Here is a 22,021-nt window from a genome sequence, read left to right as displayed (position 1 = left end):
AAGAAAGGAAGGAAGGAAGGGAGGAAGGAAGGAAGGAAAAAAGAGATATGAAGGGGGAAGGGAGGGGAGAGAAGGGGAAGGAAGAGGGTATTGGAAGAAAAGGAAGGAAAAAATACATTTCACCTATCGAGTTTCACTTTAGGTCTGGCCGCTACCTGAGGGCTCTTGCTAGCCTCTGCGGAAGCAGAGGCATTTTACAAGGCATTTCTAAATATCACAAGAAAGTAGGATATGTCAGAAAAGCAACCATGTATGTGGGATGCAGATGAGTAGGATTCTGATCCTGACTCTGCCAGAATTTTGGCAGCATGAATTATGGCAGATCCAACAAATGGGCATATCATCTGCCAACCTGAATATAAGGTTCAAACAAGACAATGGGAGTGAAAACCTATTAAGAATTATACCCTGGAAATCTAGGAAGAGCAGGAAAAGTGCTCTAAGTCATAAAAAGGTAAGCAGTGTCTGAATTTTCACAGGACAAAAGATGGAGTTGAAAACTACAGGCTAGTGAACTTCATCAGCCCTAGGTGAAATTCTCTAATGCGACCAGTTGGAAAAGGAAAAGACAGCACCAGATTTACACAGTTTCTATTTTGCAGGAATAGCAGGTAGGAGGATGCTGCAGACCTTGAAAATTCAGATTTCAATGGGGCATTTGCCGATGCACGTCATAGACAAGAAAGTGAAATGTAGGCTGGATGATAGTGTTGAGGCTTGTTAAAGACCAGGCCCAGAGGGGGCTGATGAGGAAGGACCACCAGAGGAGGCTGCTAGGGACCCGGCCCAATCTCCTGCCCTGACCCAGCCAATTCAGGGTGCCATCCATGACTTGGATGAGAATGCAGCAGCACACTCACAGAAGCTGTGGATGACCTGAAGCAGGAAGGGAGGCCTAACACACTGGATGACAAACTGAGTACAAACTAATTCTAACAAGATTAAATTTAACAGGGGCCACTGAAGTCCTGTAGTGGAGTTAAAAATAAATGTGTAAGAACAAGATAGAAATTAATAAAAATTATAAGTCTTAACTATATCAACTATAATCGGAGAGTTGGTCATGTAGAATGCCAAGAAGTATCTTAGGTAAGGTCCATAAAACCTCTTTGGTCCTAGCAAAGAAGTTGATCCCCCTACTCTGCCAGTCAGGCCACATTTCTTTCTGGACACAGTTTATAAACAAAAAGGTATCCAGTGGTCAGTGACTACGCTCATAAGGGGACATGACACTGTTCAGCTGAAACAGGAAGTAGCTGGGGCTCATCAGCATGAAGGATAAAGGATGTAGAGGAGAAAGTGATAGATATCTATCTGTAACTCTCTCAAGGGCTGGTATGTGGAAAAGAGATTCAACTTTTGTGGTTCTGCAGGAGGTACTCCAGAAAAGTATATTTCATTTTAGCATAATGAAGAACTGACCATCAATTATCACCCTGTGAAACAGTAAATTCCAGGTTTCTGAGGATATATGCAAAACTAAAGTTAGCCAATGTCCAGATCGTTGTACAGCAGTTTATGCCTCCGGCAGGGAACTATAACTGAGGTCAGCCCCAACTCCAAGGGTCTGACATTATTGCAATCCCTTTTTATTCCCTGTTGAACTGGCCAGGTCTGAGTCCCTAAAGTCAAACAGTCCTCTAATATGTGATCATTCTTTGGCTTTCCTTTTGATGTGTATTCACTTACTTTACTACCAAATTCTATTTGAGGGAAAAAAGCAGTTCACATTAACCAAAAGTTAGCCAAGGGTTAGGATAAAATTTCAAGGTTTCAGAAGGCAGTATAGGTTATTTTAAATATAGTGTCAGTGACTGACACAAAACAGTGTCCCAGCTACAGTATGTCATACTCTTGGGGATGCTCTGTAAGTAGTATTTGATTTCCTGTTACATAGATAATTTCCAATCAATCAAAAAAAAAAAACTATTGCCAGTAAGGCTGAGGCAACAGACAAAATATTTTCCCCTTTGACCTAAAACAACATTCATACATCTTGAAAAATATACATCAAAATAACCCAGCAGACCATTTAAATCATCCCCATAGTGCTTAGGAAATACTGACAGATAATGGACTAGAGTCATTCACACTTTAAATGATACAAAGAATTTTCCTAATTGTAAATTATTCTCAAGCTTAAAATTTTTCTGCTTATTAAACCTCTGGAATTTTCATTGTGTATCAGAATAAAAGATATTTAATAAAAATTCTGCTTTATCTAAGTAAACATGGTCATGATCTGAAAGGGTGAAAGAATACATGCTTATAGGGAAATACCCTTTGGTATTTATATGAATGACATGAAGCAGTGACCCAATGAGTACATAAGCACAACTGAGCTTTAATGCCCTGATACTTGATCACTTTGCCATAGCAACAGCATTTTAGGTATAATGGAGGATGCATCAGCATGATGGAATATAAAAAGAGTAAGAAAAATAGAAGTTTGAGATCTAACAGTTTGGTTTCCAACTAGAAGAAAACTAACTTAAAAGCAAACAATAAAAAGTTGTTTTAAACAATTTTTGTTGTTGTTATTGTTGTTGCTTTGGCCGTGCTGCGAGGCATGTGGGATCTTAGTTCCCTGACCGGGGATCAAACCCATGTCCCCTGCATTGGAAGTGTGGAGTCTTAACCACTGGATCACCAGGGAAATCCAAAAGTGTATTTGTTTTATAAATTATTTTAATAGTTTGATGAGCTACAGCATCACAAAAAGTAATTAAAACAGTATCCCCATTGCCACATTTCCTGCCTCATAAGAGTTTATAAGAATATTTTAAATTTTGTATTTTCAACACACTGTTTTTTAAGATATCAAACTAAAAACTGACAAGTCTTCCAATCAAGGAGCCACACACTTGGGGTGTTTGGTCAGCTTGTGGTATTTGTGAGCAAGGTCCACAGCCTTCCGTCCTTGCTGAAAGGGGAAAGACCACAAAATTAAATTCCAGTGATTTCCCATTTTCTTAACTCCACTGAAAAGGTAATTTACTTCTTCTTCAGTAAAGTTTTTACGAATTCTTCTTTTTTCTGCAATTAATGAGAATTGTAGAATACATTAGTACTTGCTGAAAAAAGAGTTCTTGAGACCCAAATAAATGCTTAACTTATTCTAAGGATATGGATTACACAGTGAGAAAAATTCATGCCTGGACTACTCATCATTTAGAAATCCACTTCAATTAAAACAAAACAAAACTGAGTGCTTACTATTAAACTAGATGCTATCACTGTGATCTCTTCAATAATTGTAACAATCCTATTGCGATAATATTCTCAAAATCCTTCAATCAAGAAACACAAAATTTTATAAACATTTGATTGTTAATTCTCTCAACATTCCTGTGAGGACAGTTAACAAACAGCTTACCTATCTTACAGATACAGTCTTCCCAAAGGGCTCCATAACTTCATAGAATAGAATCCGCGTCCCCTGCGTTGGAAGGTGGATTCTTAACCACCGGACCACCAGGGAAGTCCCTTAAGCTTTTTAATTCACTGTTAATGCACATTATCATTGTGGGTAGATGCAGATGAGGAAGAGTTTTTGTATTTCCAATTAAGTCTGCTATTTACTTTAGTAGGACCTTGAATAGCTATGCTGGGACATCCTTCGAAAATCTTGCCTTTGCATGTTATGACTGTTAGTCCATCTCTCCTCAGATAGGAGCCATAGTTCAGATCTTTTAAAGCAGGAGGGAAAAATCTTACCAGCAGAAGGCCAAGAAATCAATGAAAATAATGTCTAAATATTACTTAATGGTATTCCTTAGAATGCAGGCTCCATGAAAACTGGGATTTTTGTCTGTTTTACTCCCCATGTGTCCCCAGTGCCTAAGACAGTGTCTGACACATAGTAGGTGATCAATAAATATTTGTTGATGGAAAAATGTTACTACCAGTAAAAACTTTTAAAACTTATCAATGAAGTTAATTCTTACTTGGGTCTACTGGAAAACTGTGGTTATCCGAGAAACATGATTTCAACTTCACTTGCTAAATGATTTGAACTCATTATAATCAGGACCAGATGGGTTATTATAACATTCAAGATATTGGGTCCTGGGGGTGTTCATGTAGAGCCAATCCCCACTTTTCCCCTGCAGTTGCCATCTCACTGACTTCTACACTTAAATTAGCATCTGTGCCAAATACCTCAATGGTTACCACAGCAGCATAGTTGACAGACTAGAAGAAGGAAACAGCTCTCTACACCACAAGACTCTCTTCTGTGACTTCTTTAGTGCTCCTCCTAATACTGACTGGGCATTAGAAAAAAGCAGGGAAAAATAGGCAAGAGGGCTCAGTCCTAGAGACTCTTGTTTTTCAAACCCTCTCAAGATATCAATCCATCCTAAAAGAGAGCCTTGCCCCCAAGGCTCTTTAAATACTTAGATACTGCAAATGGTCCCTTCTCAAAAGAAGAGTCTCAAATTTGAGTGTAACCTATAACCAAATGAAAGGTGATGAATGTCTCTAGTATGAAAGGGAAATTTATTAAGAGGGGGAAAAATGGCAGTACATCAAATATTCCTGGCCTGCTTGTAAAAGAGATATAAGACCAATCTAATCACTACCTCCTCAAGATGCCTTTCTAAATTTGAAAAAAGCAGGCCAACTTATTAACTATTGGATTTTAGCTAAGCAACTCGAACCTACAAAAAAGATGTAGGTATTTACGAGCTGAAAGTGACTTAAAAATATTTAGGATCCCTCTGTATAATCAATATATAACCATAATTATGTATATTTCATGATGCTCTGCAAATGATTTTACTATGAAAAATGATTATAGAATACTTTTAGTTGTTATATATTTGCTTTTAAGACATGCTGCTCAAGAAATTCTATTATTGGGCTTCCCTGGTGGCGCAGTGGTTGACAGTCGCCTGACGATGCAGGGGACATGGGTTTGTGCCCCGGTCTGGGAAGATCCCACGTGTCGCGGAGCGGCTGGGCCCATGAGCCATGGCCACTGAGCCTGCGCGTCCGGAGCACCTGTGCTCCGCAACGGGAGAGGCCACAACAGTGAGAGGCCCGTGTACTGCAAAAAAAAAAAAAAGAAAAAAAAAAAAAGAAATTCTATTATTTGATGCCAACTCCTTGTCAAAAAGATTTCCAACTGCAACGTTTCTATGGAAAAATACCCATTTTCTAACAGTTTCTACAGAAAATATTACTTCAAAAAGTGGGCTACCCTGTAGTGGTACTGCACTTAATTTTAATTTGTATGCAGAAATTTTAACCTAGAAAAAGACCTAGTTATAAAAAGTAAATTTGAAATTTCTTTCAAGGTTTTGGCAGTGAAAATGGCCAAACAAAAGTATGTGGCAAAATGTTTCCTGGATGGATCAAGTCCAAATGTCTTCACAATAAATAACTGAATGGCTCTACAGATATTACTAATTTCAAGGTGACTTTGACAAGGAGTGTACTCAACTGCTTAGTCTTACTCTGCACATACTAATTCCATATGAACAGAAGATAATGGTAATGTTCTTTAAGTCTTGTGATAAATTTGAAATGGTGATTAACCCTGTAGTTAAAGAAAAACTCCTGTAAATTAACTCATAGTTTAGAAATATTTTAATTTTTAAACAGGGCTCTAAGGTTTATACTATTTGTCTCTTCAATTTTGATTGTTCAAAGTGCTACAGATGTGAACCAAAATCTTCCACAAAATTTGTCTGAAGCACTTGTGCATAGAATAATTTTGCTCTTAAAACAGAAAAGTGATCCGGAGGATAGAAAAGGGGATTCTGGAGAAAGACAGGCTTGCATTTGAATCTAAGTTGTGCCATTTGCCAACTCATTGGCAAATTTCAGCTATTTTCCTACTGCTATGCAACCTAAAAGAAAACAAATTAAAGTGGGAATAAAATAATACCTTATCTTACAATGTTATTATATCAAATAAAGCAAATAACATGTATAAAACACCTAACACATAGGAGGTTCTTAATAAATGTTAGTTTTCTCCTGCCCCTTCCCCAGACGGAAAGTAATAGATGAGCAAGCAACATGAAAAAGGGAAGAGGGAAGCCTCTTTTGTCAGGAAGTATGACCCTCATCAGAAGCAAGGGTTATCATTTAAAAGCCATTAATGATGTGACTGAGAACAATCATTCAGCTGTTCTTTTTCAGGAATATATGAAATTTATATTTATTTAAAAATTAAATATATTCACTTATTCCTCCAGGGGTAGTAGATTCATTATTGAGTTTTCCTCTTCTACGTGGGGTCAGCAGAATTTCTGAAAAATACAGAAAACATTTAGTGTACTTAGAGTATCAATCTGAGTAGTATCACATCAATTCCATTAGTATGATATTCCCTTTTTCCCTCTTCTAATGGGAATCCTTAGGTGGATTAGGAAGAATTTTTAAATTACTAGAGACTAAACCTACTCCCTGGGAACATTTTAAATCACAGTTGCTCAGAGACAGATTTTCTTTTTTTTTTTTTATTAATTAATTAATTTATTTTTGGCTGTGTTGGGTCTTCGTTTCTGTGTGAGGGCTTTCTCTAGTTGTGGCGAGCGGGGGCTACTCTTCATCGCCGTGCGCGGGCCTCTCACTATCGTGGCCTCGCGGCCTCTCTTGTTGTGGAGCACAGGCTCCAGACGCGCAGGCTCAGTAATTGTCGGGCCTGGTTGCTCCGCGGCATGTGGGATCTTCCCAGGCCAGAGCTCAAACCTGTGTCCCCTGCATTGGCAGGCAGATTCTCAGCCACTGCGCCACCAGGGAAGCCCCAGATTTTCTTTTCAACATTATTTTACCCTTTATCTTTTAATATACTTAATGTTCTAGATCATAGTTCAGAAGGTATGGTTATAATTACAGTTTTGGGTTTTTTTTAACATCTTTATTGGAGTATAATTGCTTTACATTGTTGTGTTAGTTGTTGCTGTATAACAAAGTGAATCAGCTATACATATACATATATCCCCATATCTCCTCCCTCTTGCGTCTCCCTCCCATCTTCCCTATCCCACTCCTCTAGGTGGTCACAAAGTACCGAGCTGATCTCCCTGTGCTATGCAGCTGCTTCCCACTAGCTATCTATTTTACATTTGGTAGTGTATATATGTCCATGCAGCTTGCTCACTTCATTCCAGCTTACCCTTCCCCCTCCCCGTGTCCTCAACTGCATTCTCTATGTCTGCGTCTTTATTCCTGTCCTGCCCCTAGGTTCCTCAGAACCATTTTTTTTTTTTAGATTCTATATACATGTGTGTTAGCATATGGTATTTGTTTTTCTCTTTCTCACTTACTATAATTACAGTTTTAAAATTGCTGAATTAATTACTTTTGTTACAGATAAGTGATTTCCTTAGTCCATTTTTATATCTGTCTTCAGCTTCCACAATGACTTTGTGACGATCACATTGGTATGGGCAAGAGTGTAAGAGCTTGCTAAAGGTTCGGCTATTCAGGGATTTTCCTACTGCTATGCAACCTAAAAGAAAACAAATTTAAGTGATGTATAGATGTTACAAAAAATCTAATAACAAATTTATGAAAGCAAATATCTTTATGATGGTAACTGAAGTGAAATCAGCAACTTAATTATAAATACATCAAGAAACTCCAAGTCATGTCATGTGAGAGAGTAAAGACACCAAATATAATACAGTGAAATAAGTGTTGCCATAGTGGTGTGAACAGAGTTATGGTGATATAGAAAAGCAGCATCTACCTTGGCCTAATTCTGAGCAGGAGTCACTATCAGGGAAGATATCCAAAGGAAGTGACCCTTATGCCCAGTCGTCTTTTTTTTCTTCTTCTTTTTTTTAATGTTTTACTATGGAACATTTCAAACACACGAGAATAAAGAGAAAAGTATAATTACCCACCACGTATCCATCATCCAGCTTCAACAATTATTAACTCATGGTCTGTCATATTTTATCTTCCCCCACCTACTCAGCTCTGCCCCCCATGTACACACTGGATTATGAAGGCTGCAATTTGCATTCTAGTATCATTTCATCTGTAAATACTTCATATGCATTCTTAACAGATAAGAACTCTTTTTAAAAAAAAACCACTTACTTTGTTTTATTTTTTTAATGGCAAAACCACTATCACACCTAGGAAAATTATGCTTAATATCATCTAATATCCAGTCAGTGTTCAAATTTCCCCATCATTTCAAAACTTTCTCTTTACAGTTGGTTTATTTGAATCATGATCCAAACAAGGTCCACCATTACATTCAGCTGGTATGTCTCTTGAGTTTCTTTTAATCTACCAATTCTCCTCTCTTCCTCTTTGTCATTTACTTGTTGTAGACCCTGGGTCATTTGTAATGTGCAGTTTCCCAAAGGCTGAGTTTTGCTGATTACATCCTAGCTGCATCCTTTAAAATATTCCTGTGTGCCCAAGAAACTTGTAATTAGATCTAGATGATTGATCAGATTCAGGTTCAATTGTTTTTTTTGTGTGTTTTTGTTTTTTTGCTTTTTCGATACACGAGCCTCTCACTGTTGTGGCCTCTCCCGTTGCGGAGCACAGGCTCCGGACGCGCAGCCTCAGCAGCCATGGCTCACGGGCCCAGCCGCTCCGCGGCATGTGGGATCTTCCCCGACCAGGGCACGAACTCGTGTCCCCTGCATCGGCAGGCGGACTCTCAACCACTGCGCCACCAGGGAAGCCCAAGTTCAATTGTTTTTAGCAGAACTCCTCACAGGTAGTATTGTGTACTTCTTACTGCATCACATTAACAGGAACATAAAGTTTGACTATCTCTCTTTTTATATTAAGATTGATCGGTAGGTTCAGGTAATGTTAGCCACATCCATCCATTATAAAGTTCTCTATCCACCTGTCACCTACAGGAAAAGTTAGCCAGGCAGAAAGTTGGCAAGGATGAGGACATTTCAAGTACAAAGAACATGTCAAAAGCACAGAAGAGTAAAAAAGCATAGTATGTTCAGAGAATCACAGTACTATGTGTGGCTGGAGTATAAGGTATGAGAGAACTGTGGGAGAAAAGTTGAGGTTGGTAAGGGTTGCAAGGGGCCAGGTCAAAAACGGTCTTGAAAGTCATCTTAAGGATTTTTAACTACTATCTTCAAGTCAATGGGAAGAACTGATGGATATTTATTAAGCAGGGAAATGACAAGATTTGTCTACAGAAAGCTCAACTGAAGGTAAGAGGATCAGTTGAGGGGTAACTTAAACAGTCCAGATAAATAAGGAGATTCTGAAACACAGCATTTGCAGGGAGAATGCAGAGATTTCTGAGGTAAAATTGGTGAATAATGAGCTGTCGGGGTAAGGGAGACATTTAGGACAATTCGATTGTAATGGATCAAATGGCAAAGTTTGGAATAAGCATGGCACATTTCTGGTGGACTTAAACAGAACAAATTGCAGTAAAATTTAACAAGTGGAAGCAGGACAAAATTCCACACAATTCTGAAAGCCAGGCAGAGAGTTTGATTTAGTGAGTTACAGAGAAGCGCTGAGGGTTATTTAGCATGGTGACATGATACAAAGCACATATGAGGAAGAGAAGTTAATAGCAATACACGTTACTTGGGGGTTGGTGAGACTTGAGACTGAAAGACTGCTAGTAATTTAGGCATGAAGGAAAAGGGGCCTGTGTGGGAAAGAAAGAAAGAACCAAATATGATAGACTAGAAATAGGGGATGTAAGGAGAAAAGATAGTTATAGATGATTCAAGGTTTGAAATCTGGGGGGCCAGAAGAATAATGGCAACACTAATAAAAATGGAGTGGCTGGAGGGGGGGGCAGTTTAAGAGGGAGAAAGATGTTTTGTTTTGAATACATTAAGCTTGAAATAACAAAATATTAAAGTGAGTATGTCCTAGGTACAGCTGGATATGGAAGAATGAGGCTATAACCCGAAGTAGAAGTGAAGTGTGGAGATACAGATTTGAAAATCATTGGTAAAATGATAGATGATGCTAGCTGCATCTATGATGCTGCAGCAGAGTTGAGTAAGTGCTGTAGACTATATATTGGGGGGAGTATCTGTAGAAATTTGGCAGGAAGATAAGATAAAGGAATAAAGGTAATAAAACGGAGAGCTTTATAGACTGTAAACTTCCTGAAGTGAGGACTGAGTTCTATTCATCTCTGATTCCAGTGCCTGCTGCAGAATAAGCACTCCCTAAGTGTCTGCAAAATGAATGGTCACTGAGGGAGCAAAGCAACTAGGAAGGAACTATCTCAAACAAACTAAGGGATGAAAGGGAGTTAACAGTTATAGAGCATCCATTCTACGAACTGGAATATTTTTGACCAGAGGTTCCCAACTGTCTCACTCTGTGGCATCTTTAAGAGCTTGGTGATTGGGACTTCCCTGGTGGCGCAGTGCTTAAGAATCCACCTGCCAATGCAGAAGATACGGGTTCGATCCCTGGTCCAGGAAGATCCCACATGCTGCGGAGCAACTAAGCCTGTGCACCACAACTACTGAGCCCACATGCCGCAACTACTGAAGCCCCTGCACCTAGAGCGCGTGCTCTGCAGCAAGAGAAGCCCGCGCACTGCAACAAAGGGTAGCCCCCACTCACTGCAACTAGAGAAAGCCCGCGCGCAACAATGAAGACCCAACACAGCCAAAAAAAAATTAAAAAAAAAAGATCTTGGTGATTTTTTCACAGCACCCTTAGGCCAAAAGAAATACCAAATGTTCTGTTAGGTCCAAAACAACTCAATACGTATTTATGTTCTAACAACTTGGTAGCCATTTAAAAAAATAATAGACCTAAATTTGAAATATATATATATATTTGTATTTCATTCTTATTAATTACGATTACTTCCTAATGGGATTTGTGCAACAATTGGGTACAGCACAAGTTCTCAAAACTTGTAATCAGACTGGACACTGCCACCCTCATTTCCTGTTCCACAGATTTTCACGTGGTGCTTGCTTTTTAAAAATCACAACAACTGGGACTTCCCTGGTGGTGCAATGGTTAAGAATCCGCCTGCCAATGCAAGGGACACGGGTTCGAACCCTGGTCTGGGAATATCCCACATGCCACAGAGCAACTAAGCCCGTGCACCACAACTACTGAGCCTGTGCTCTAGAGCCCGCGTGTCACAACTACTGATGCCCACAATGAGAAGCCACCGCAGTAAGAAGCCTGCACACCACAACGAAGAGTAGCCCCCGCTCGCCACAACTAGAGAAAGCCTGCGTGCAGCAACAAAGACCCAACACAGCCAAAAATAAATAAATTAATAAATTAATTAATTAAAAAATCACAACAACCACTGAAAACCCAGCTTCACAAAGATGTGACATCATCAAAAGAGATGTAGTACAATCTAATGGTGAAACTGTGAACTACTTTGAGCTAGTAGTTTACGTGGTGTCCAGAAGATGTTGACCATTTTGTGTTTCACTTATAAAATTTTAAATATTGTGTAGTGCCCTTGTGAGTTCACTGCAGAGCCCCAGGGAGCTCGGGTGGACAGTTTGGGAACTATGGTTTTCAAATGAGAGGAGAGGATTTCAAGGAATGGTAGTTGACAGTGCAGAAATACTAAAGACAATAAGAATCTTTTAAAAAGTCATTGGTTTGGGGGTTAAAAAAGAGGTTTTTTAACATTAAAGTTTAGTAGAATGGCAATAAAAGAAGCTAGACTGCAGGGAGTTAAGAAGGGAAAGAATACGCTGAAAGAGAAGGGAACAAGAGCAGGAATCTGGTAATAGATGGTGGAAGAAAGAACAGATGAATACTTGAAGGGACAGCAAATCACATAAAGTATTTGGGTATTTTTTAAGATGAGGAGAAATGAACATAGTTTAAGGTGGGACAAATGGAGGTAACGAATAGAAAGGGACTAAAGAGAAAGCCTACACAAGTATTATTATAAAATGGGGAGAAAACATAGATGGGATTTGGATTATAGCTAGATATTAGTTTTAGAGTAAAAGAGATAAACCCTTCATCTAAGACAGAAGAATAGTAATATTTTGAGCCTAGTGTGGAATAGCCTCAGTTTTCTCCAAAGAGCAGGGTGCAACAGTAAGAGTAAACGAAGAGCAAATACTGGGATATGAAGGAGAAGAAGGGAGGGAATAAGCACTGTGGAATTCTGGATTATTTATAATCCAGAACATATACCTATTTATTGGCTCTCTGAAAATATAAAAAATGTTTACCTTACTCAGTAAAGTTAAACTTATAGATGGTGACAGAAAGAGAATAATAAAGTAATTTTTTAAGAGTATTAGCTGCTGAACCGGCTTGCAGGGCAGAAATTGAGACACAGATGTAGAGAACAAACGTATGGACACGAAGGGGGAAAGCGCTGGAGGGGGGTGGTGGTGCTGTGATGAACTGGGAGATTGGGATTGACATATATATATACTAATATGTATAAAATGGATAACTAATAAGAACCTGCTGTATAAAAAAATAAATAAAATAAAATTCAAAAAAAGAAAAAAGAGTATTAGCTGCATTGATTCATATGAGCAAATACTGGGAACACAGACTAATGCAGATAGAAGGTATTAATTCGAGTGTTTTATGAGACCCCAGATTGTTATTTCTCCAAAGGGAATGAACTTTAAATCACACAGGTAGAACTATTACAAATTCTAGTTAATTATCATCATATAAAGCTTTAATTATGAAACAACTACAATTAAAAAAATATTTACCTGAGCATCTATACTTCAATATTTTGGAACAATTGTCTGTTGCTAGAAAACCAATGACTTCTTTATTTATTATATCTGAACATAATGTCAATGGATCTGGGGAAAAAAATTGCAAAATGAAAGATATTTTTGATTAGTGAAAAGGACCTGACATTTATAAGATTTATTAATTCTCAAGAGTTTCATAAACTGTAGCCCAGTACTCCACTTCCAGTCATCCTAGTGGATATACGGAAAGGATATCAATAAAAGGTGACTAAGGCGTTTAGACCAGAAAGAGAGTCAAAGGCATGGCTTATATGTTAGAGGGAAGATATTACTTTTAGCTATATTAATCACCTAAATATGTTTTCTTGAACAATCAAAGAAGAAACATTTTTAGTCATACCTGTTACTGGTAACTGTTGCTTTGTGTTTTTGCCAATAGGAGTTGGATGTTTAAAAATATGGTCGCTAAAAGAAAATAGACACCAGATTAATAAAAGTAAACATATTGTTTGGTATGTGAACAAATCTTTCCATAAGCAGTAGTGTGATTCTGATGTTTGACAGGCAGAAAGAGCTGGAGTCAGGATCTACCAAAATCTACCAAATTCTGCCAAAGTATGGTATGCAATGGTTATAGCCTTGTTTCTAAAAGTGGAGTTAACTACTATATATAATAAAAAATAGATAAACAATAAGGACCTATAGTATAGAACAGGGAACTTTATTCAATATCTTGTAATAATGTATAATGGAAAAGAATCTGATAAAGTATGTATGTGTGTGTGTGTGTGTGTGTGTGTGTGTGTGTGTATATAACTGAATCACTTTGCTGTACACCTGAAACATTGTAAATCAACTCTACTTCAATTAAAAAAAAAAAAAGTGGAGTTAAACAAGACTCCAGAGGTCAATAATACTGATGCCAGCAGAAACATGGAAAAAAAAGTTATAAGAGGAAAACAGGAAGGAAGGAGAGCAAAAAAGAGGAAATAACAAATTCATTGGGCCAGAGGGCAAGAAGGTTGGCCCAAGAGCATATCCCACTACTTCCCAATTCTATATCCCTGAGAAATCGGGTTAAAATTACATGAAGAATGGTTTTGAAAAGGAAAAAGGGGGTGTGATGATGTAATCCATCTGTCTAACACTTAGTTTACCCTGCAGCCTCCCCAGAACATAGCACCATTCTCTTCAGTTTCCCTCCTAGTCCAATAACTATCAGAAGAGCAGAACACAAGAAAGGCTTTAGGAAGAAAAGCTGCAATTCCAGGTCCAGCCCCACAGGCTACCCATGAGCGAGAAAGGACATACACTGGAGGTGAGGTACAGGGAACAAATGAAAAGACAAGCCTAAACCAGATTTTCATCACTCCTTACTCCCTTTTATCAAGTTAAACTTACAAACTGGCTTTTGCTAAATTACTGATGGATTATCAATACGTGCATTGTTATTTCAGCTACAGAGGTTCAGTTTAAGTTTTCTGAGTATCCCTTCTAAAATTCAAATCTGATCGTGCCACTCAATTTAAAATCGTCAGCGGCTCCCTATACTCTATAAGTTATAACAGAAAATCTTGAGTAGTATTACATGCAAGGCCCTAGATAAACTGGCCCATACTGGCCCATCCAAACTCCTTTCCCAACATTTCCTACATTAGGCTCCTCCTAAAACCATGCTTATCATTTCTATATCCCAGTGTTTAAGAGTATGGCACATAGTACTACACACACACACACAAATGCTGAATAAATAAAAGTTAGAAACAATTATTAAACTATACCTTGATTGAGAAACAAAATTCTTTTTTTCAAAGGTTGTTTCTTCATGTAAGTTTTGATTGCAGCTTGAATTGGCTTTACATAAAGTCTTATTTTGCTCACTCTCCCTATAACAAGCATTAACTGGATTTGCACTCTTTAACAGGGTCTTCATTTGATCATCATTTGTACATGCTTTGGACATGACTTCATGGGACTTATAACTCTGAAGCTTTCTAGACTGGCTTTTATCCCTATCTTCTGCTTTGGAACCTCCACCACTGCTATCTGCATGGAGGTGTTTCAATGTATTTTGAATATTTATGTTCATAGATGAAACATAATCCTTATAGTTTTCTCTTTGTACTCTTTCCTGTAATGTAAAAATAAGTAAATAATTTCAAAATAATCATTTGCTTTATAATTCAATTTACACTCCCTTTAAATAATGCAGAAAAAGTTTATGATTGTCAATAGAATATACATTATAAAGGGGGTAGTTTACATTAGGAAGGAAGGGGAGAATATTCTTTAAATGATTTGGGGACATTGGGTAGTCAACTTGGGAAAAAGATAAACTGAATACATATCTCACAATTTACACAAAAATAAAGTAAAAATTAACTAAATATTTAAATATAAAAAAATGAAATTATATATGTTCTAAAAGAAACCATGATGTTTTAATATTCTCAATGGGAGGAATACCTTTCCAAGTATTACAAAAAAATCAATAAATCATAAAAGAAAAACCTATACTTTACCACATAAAAATTTTTTTTAAGTTCTGCTAGAGATGAAGAATATTGGGGGGTGGGGACCCAGAGGAAAAAAGGGTCAAAAGCAAAATCAAATACAAATCAAAACAGCTAGAAAGAATATGTATGTCATATCTTGAGTTACAGTAGAATTTTTCTAGTAACATTTATAAAAAGCTACTACAATGAACTATGAAAAAGATCAGTAACAGTGTAGAAACATAGGAAAGGAGATGAACAGTTCACAAGAAAGGAAATATAAATAAATAGCTCTTACACATATGAAAAATGCTCCATCTCACTTTAATAAGAGAAATAAACATTAAAGGTAAATGAGATATCTTTCTTTATTTTATTTTTTTTACATTTTGGCCCCACCGCACAGCATGTGGGATCTTAGTTCCCCGACCAGGGATCGAACCCGCGCCCCCTGCATTGGAAGTTCGGAGTCTTAACCACTGGACTGCCAGGGAAGTGCCATAGACATCTTTTTTTTCTTTTTTTTGCGATACGCGGGCTTCTCACTGTTGTGGCTTCTCCCGTTGCGGAGCACAGGCTCCGGATGCGCAGGCTCAGAGGCCATGGCTCACGGGCCCAGCCGCTCCGCGACATGCGGGATCTTTCCGGACCGGGGCACAAACCCGTGTCCCTTGCATCAGCAAGCAGACTCTCAACCACTGCACCACCAGGGAAGTCCCTAGACATCTTTCTTCATCTATGACATTGGCAAAGACCAAAAGGGTATAGGGAAACATTCTGTACATTATGGGGGAGAGTGTAAACTGGTACACCTCTATGGAGAAACAATTTGACAGTATCTTTCATAATAAAAACTGTGGGACTTCCCTGGTGGCACAGTGGTTAAGAATCCGCCTGCCAATGCAGGGGACACCGGTTTGATCCCTGGTCTGAGAAGATCTCACATGCCACGGAGCAACTAAGCCTGTGTGCCACAACTATTGAGCCTGAGCTCTAGAGCCCATGAGCCACAACTACTGAAGTCCGTGCGTTCTAGGGCCCACGTACCGTAACTACTAAGCCCATGTGCTACAACTACTGAAGCCCGCGCACCTAGAGCCTGTGCTCCGCAACAAGAGAAACCACCGAAATGAGAAGCCCACGCACTGCAACGAAGAGTAGCCCCCGCTGGCCACAACTAGAGCGAGAAAAGCCCAAGTGCAGCAACGAAGACCCAACGCAGCACAAAACAAACAAACAAAAACATTGTGTATATCTTTTAAAAAAATCCTATAGATATACTTTTACATGTGCAAAATGTTAATGTTATTAACTGCAGTATGGTTTGTAATAGCTAAAAGTTGGAATCTGAAAGTTCATCTCAAGGGGAACTAGCATATCCATCAGTGGAATACTCTGCAATTGTAAGATATATAGGTAGACAGATAGATAGATAGGACTTCCAGGTAAAGATGATGACTTTAACACCCATATTTATTTTCGTTCCTTCCAGAAAAACAATTAGAACAACAGTTCTTAAAAAGGCATAGGTGGACTTCCCTGGTGGCGCAGCAACAAAGACCCAACACAGCTAAAAATAAATAAATAAACAAATTTATTAAAATAAATAAATAAATAATAAAAAGGCATAGGGATTTCCCTGGTGGCACAGTGGTTAAGAATCTGCCTGCCAATGCAGGGGACACGGGTTTGATCCCTGATCCGGGAAGATCCCACACACCGCGGAGCAACTAAGCCCATGTGCCACAACTACTGAGGCTGCGCTCTAGAGCCCGCAAGCCACAACTACTGAGCCCGCGTGCACCTAGAGCCCGTGCTCTGTGACAAAAGAAGCCACCGCAATGAGAAGCCCACGCACCGTAATCAAGAGTAGCTCCCACCTGCCGCAACTAGAGAAAAGTCCTTGTGCAGCAATGAAGACCCAACGCAGTCAAAAAAAAAAAAAAAAAAAAGGCATAAACCCACAAGGAGAAGCATAAATTCCACAAGGAAAAATGGAAGAAGATACAAATGCAACAAAATTTTGGAATTGGAAAGCAGATAGGTGAATGACAGCCTATTTAGCAGACTTGATAAAGTTGAATTTAAATAAATGAAGCAGGGCTTCCCTGGTGGCACAGTGGTTAGGAATCCGCCTGCCAATGCAGGGGACACAGGTTCGAGCCCTGGTCTGGGAAGATCGCACATGCCACAGAGCAACTAAGCCCGTGCGCCACAACTACTGAAGCCCACGCGCCTAGAGTCCGTGCTCCACAACAAGAGAAGCCACCACAATGAGAAGCCTGCACACTGCAACGAAGAGTAGCCCCTGCTCACTGCAACTAGAGAAAGCCCGCACACAGCAACAAAGACCCAACGTAGCCAAAATAAATATAAATAAATAAATAAAGCAGACTTAAGGCTTCCCTGGTGGTGCAGTGGTTGAGAATCTGCCTTCCAATGCAGGGGACATGGGTTCGATCCCTGGTCCGGGAAGATCCCACATGCCGCGGAGCAACTAAGCCTGTGTGCCACAACTACTGAGCCTGTGCTCTAGAGCCCGTGAACCACAACTACTGAAGCCCGCACAACTAGAGCCCGTGCTCCACAATGAGAGAAGCCACCGCAATAAGAAGCCCGAGCACTGCAATAAAGAGTAGCCCCCGCTCGCCGCAACTAGAGAAAACACCTTGTTTTAGATGCAGGGCCTCCCCATCCCCAGGTCTGCCCAATAAACTCTTTGGGAAAACCAGGATAAAAAATTAGAATTGTCATTGATATATTTAAAAGAAGAATGCCTGTTAAGTCTTAAGTCCATGAAATGAGAATAAGATAATTGAAAAGGAGTAAAAAAGAGGCTTTGGTAACTAAAAACATAATAGCAGAAGTGAAAAACTCAATAGGTTAGCTTAAAAAGTAAATATGAGAACATTTCCCAGAATGTAGAACAAAAAAAGAGAAGAAAATAAGAGAGAAATGATAAGAAGGAAGACCAGCTCAAGAAGTCCAACAAATAAATAATAGGAGTCTCAGAAAACAAGGAAAGAGAAAACAGGGAAGCAATCATCACAGCATAATGCTATAAACTTTCCCAGAACTGAAGGACATAAGTCGACAGATTGAAAGGGCCCACTATGTATATAACACAATGAATGAAAAGAGACTGACACCACACTGTAAAATTTTAAAACACTGGGGATAAAAATTATATAAGCTTCCAGAAGGAGAACACAGGTCACACCAAAGGATCAGAATGGCTTTGGACCTCAAGAGTAACACTGGAAACTACAAGACTATGGAGCAACACGTTTAATATACTGAGGTGATTTCCAATCTAGAATATTTTGTCCAACCAAACTATCAATTAATTCTGAAGGCAAAATAAAATTATTTTCATATTTACAAGGTCTCAAAAAAATTACATACTATGTACCCTTTTTCAGAAAGCTAAAGAAGAATGTAGCCCACCAAATGGGAAACTAAACCAAAAAAGAGAGAATGACACAGGATCCAGGAAATCAGGAATCAAGGAAAGATACAAAGAGAATCATTAAGATGATGGTAAAGGAGTATCCCAGGGTAACAGCTGTGTACATGACATAAAGGATGTACCAGTTCTTAATTTATTGCTCCTCAACTCCAAACCTATCCTCCTTTGTCCTGCATTGTAAAACTTAAACTAGACTCTATAGACCACTATTCTAGGGCTAGCCAGTGTTAGACTCTGACATCAGAATGTGCTAGAGGGGCAATACAAGGATGGAATAAAAAGAAGGGACTTTTTCTTCTTTTGGTGCCGTGTTGTTTTGAGTGGTGGCAAGTGGAGGCAGACTTGTATTATAGGAAATGCTAAAAGAGGTTCGTAGGGCTTCCCTGGTGGCGCAGTGGTTGGGAGTCCGCCTGCTGATGCGGGGGATACGGGTTCGTGCCCCGGTCTGGGAGGATCCCACGTGCCGTGGAGCGGCTGGGCCCGTGAGCCATGGCCGCTGCGCCTGCGCGTCCGGAGCCTGTGCTCCGCAACGGGAGAGGCCGCAGCGGTGAGGGGCCCGTGTACCGCAAAAAAAAAAAAAAAAAAAAAAAAAAAGAGGTTCGTAATTTCTGGGACTTCCTTGGAGGTCCAGTGGTTAAGACTCCACGCTTCCACTGCAGGGGGCATGGGTTCGATCCCTGGTGGGGGAACTAAGATCTTGCATGTCGCACAGTGTGGCCCAATAGAAAAAAAAAAAAAAGAGGTTCATAATTTCTTTAAAATATAATTGTCCAGTGATTTTGCTCTTAGGTATTTATCGAAGAGAAATTAAAATGTACACTACAGGCACAGAAGTGTACACCAATGTTCACATAACATTATTGCTAGTAGCCAAGATCTAGAAGCAACCCAAATGTCTATCAGTTGGTGACTGGATACACAAGTTGTGGTGTGTCCATACTATGGAATATTACTCAGCAGTAAAAAGGAACAAAATATTAATAAAACAACATTGGTGAATCTAAAAAACATTATATATTAAGTGAAATAAATCAAACACAAAATATTATATAATATATGATTCCATTTACATGAAATTATAGAAACGGACACTAATGACAGAAAGCAGATCAGTGAATTGCCTAGGCTGAGGATGGGGAATGGGACTGTCTATAAAGGGACACAAGGAAACATTTTAGGGTGAGTGGACTGTTCTATATCTTGACTGTCCTGATAGTTACACAACTGTATAAAATTATCATAACTCGGGGACTTCCCTGACAGTCCAGTGGTTAAGACTTTGCCTTCCAGTGCAGGGGGTAATGGTTCGATCCCTGGTTGGGAAGCTAAGATCCCATATGCCTCACAGCCAAAAAAACAAAACATAAAACAGAAGCAATATTGTAACAAATTCAATAAAGACTTTAAAAATGGTCCACATCAAAAAAAAAAAAAAGAAATAGAAATATGAACAGAACAATCACAAGTAACGAAATTGAAACTGTGATTTAAAATATTCCAACAAGCAAAAGTCCAGGACCAGATGGCTTCACAGATGAATTCTATCAAACATTTAGAGAAGAGCTAACACCCATCCTTCTCAAACTCTTCCAAAAAATTGCAGAGGAAGGAACACCCCCAAACTCATTCTATGAGGCCACCATCACCCTGATACGAAAACCAGACAAAGATACTACAAAAAAAGAAAATTACAGACCAATATCACTGATGAATATAGATGCAAAAATCCTCAACAAAATACTAGCAAACAGAATCCAACAACACATTACAAGGATCATACACCATGATCAAGTGGGATTTACCCCAGGGATGCAAGGATTCTTCAATATACGCAAATCAATCAATGTAATACACCATATTAACAAATTGAAGAAGAAAAACCATATGATCATCTCAATAGATGCAGAAAAAGCTTTTGACAAAATTCAACACCATTTATGATAAAAACTCTCCAGAAAGTGGGCATAGAGGGAACCTACCTCAACATAATAAAGGCCATTTATGACAAATGCACAGCAAACGTCATTCTCAATGGTGAAAACTGAAAGCACTGCCTCTAAGATCAGGAACAAGACAAAAGGAATACAATTGGAAAAGAAGTAAAACTGTCACTGTTTGCAGATGACATGATACTATATATAGAGAATCCTAAAGACGCCACCAGAAAACTACTAGAGCTAATCAATAAATTTGGTAAAGTTGCAGGATACAAAATTAATGTACAGAAATCTCTTGCACTCCTATACACTAATGATGAAAAATCTGAAAGAGAAATTAAGGAAACACTTCCATTTACCACTGCAACAAAAAGAATAAAATACCTAGGTATAAACCTACCTAGGAAGACAAAAGACCTGTATGCAGAAAACTATAAGACAGTGATGAGAGAAATTAAAGATGATACAAACAGATGGAGAGATATACCATGTTCTTGGATTGAAAGAATCAATACTGTGAAAATGACTATACTACCCAAAGCAATCTACAGATTCAATGCAATCCCTATCAAATTACCAATGGCAGGCTTCTCTGGTGGCGCAGTGGTTGAGAGTCTGCCTGCCGCTGCAGGCGACACGGGTTCGTGCCCCGGTCAGGGAAGATCCCACGTGCTGCGCAGCGGCTGGGTCCATGAGCCACAACTACTGAGCCTGCGCATCGGGAGCCTGTGCTCCGCAACGAGAGGGGTCGCAATAGTGAGAGGCCTGCGCACCGCGATGAAGAGTGGCCCCCGCTTACCACAACTAGAGAAAGCCCTCGCACAGAAAAGAAGACCCAACACAGCAAAAATAAATAAATTAATTAATAAACTCCTACCCCCAACATCTTAAAAAAAAAAAAAATTACCAATGGCATTTTTTACAGAACTAGAACAAAAAATCTTAAAATTTGTATGGAGACACGAAAGACCCCAAATAGCCAAAGCAGTCTTGAGGGAAAAAAAGGGAGCTGGAGGAATCAGACTCCCTGACTTCAGACTATACTACAAAGCTACAGTAATCAACACAATATGGTACTGACACAAAAACAGAAATATATATCAATGGAACAGGATAGAAAGCCAGAGATAAACCCACACACCTATGGTCAACTACTCTATGACAAAGGAGGCAAGGATATACAATGGGGAAAAGACAGTCTCTTCAATTCAATAAGTGGTGCTGAGAAAACTGGACAGCTACATGTAAAAGAATGAAATTAGAACACTCCCTAACACCATACACAAAAATAAACTCCAAATGGATTAAAGACCTAAATGTAAGACTGGACACTATAAAACTCTTAGAGGAAAACATAGGAAGAACACTCTTTGACATAAATCACAGCAATATCTTTTTTGATCCATCTCCTAGAGTAACGGAAGTAAAAACAAAAATAAACAAATGGGACCCAATGAAACTTAAAAGCTT

The 22,021-nt window shown here is 39.0% G+C and overlaps 1 protein-coding gene and 1 long non-coding RNA gene across 10 annotated transcripts in view; one reads left to right on the top strand and one right to left on the bottom strand.

Annotated features, from left to right (window-relative positions):
* Positions 1-2,568: 2,568 nt before the first annotated feature.
* Positions 2,569-22,021, bottom strand: part of TERB1 (telomere repeat binding bouquet formation protein 1) — a 37,030-nt gene continuing 17,577 nt past the window's right edge. For 2 of the 9 annotated variants that reach the window (XM_049703155.1, XM_049703152.1), the window contains 6 exons: positions 14,432-14,781; positions 13,051-13,115; positions 12,663-12,758; positions 7,316-7,465; positions 6,195-6,260; positions 3,065-5,050 (listed from right to left, as the gene is read on the bottom strand). In XM_049703155.1, coding sequence (XP_049559112.1) covers positions 4,857-5,050; positions 6,195-6,260; positions 7,316-7,465; positions 12,663-12,758; positions 13,051-13,115; positions 14,432-14,781 — 921 coding nt within the window. In that variant the 3' untranslated portion in view covers positions 3,065-4,856. Of the gene's footprint in view, positions 3,037-3,064; positions 5,051-6,194; positions 6,261-7,315; positions 7,466-12,662; positions 12,759-13,050; positions 13,116-14,431; positions 14,782-22,021 lie in introns of those variants that run through there. The other 7 variants (XM_049703151.1, XM_033407769.2, XM_049703150.1 and 4 more) reach the window with 7 other exon arrangements.
* The window catches only part of LOC125962692 (uncharacterized), a 39,269-nt gene continuing 33,329 nt past the window's right edge, over positions 16,082-22,021 (top strand). The window contains exon 1 of the long non-coding RNA XR_007474234.1: positions 16,082-16,166. This is a non-coding gene — a long non-coding RNA (uncharacterized LOC125962692). The remainder of the gene's footprint in view (positions 16,167-22,021) is intronic.

Source organism: Orcinus orca, chromosome 20, assembly GCF_937001465.1.
Source record: "Orcinus orca chromosome 20, mOrcOrc1.1, whole genome shotgun sequence".
Lineage (NCBI taxonomy): Eukaryota > Metazoa > Chordata > Mammalia > Artiodactyla > Delphinidae > Orcinus > Orcinus orca.
The sequence above is the reverse complement of the archived record's forward strand: the minus strand, read 5'-3'. Positions and strand labels throughout refer to the sequence as shown.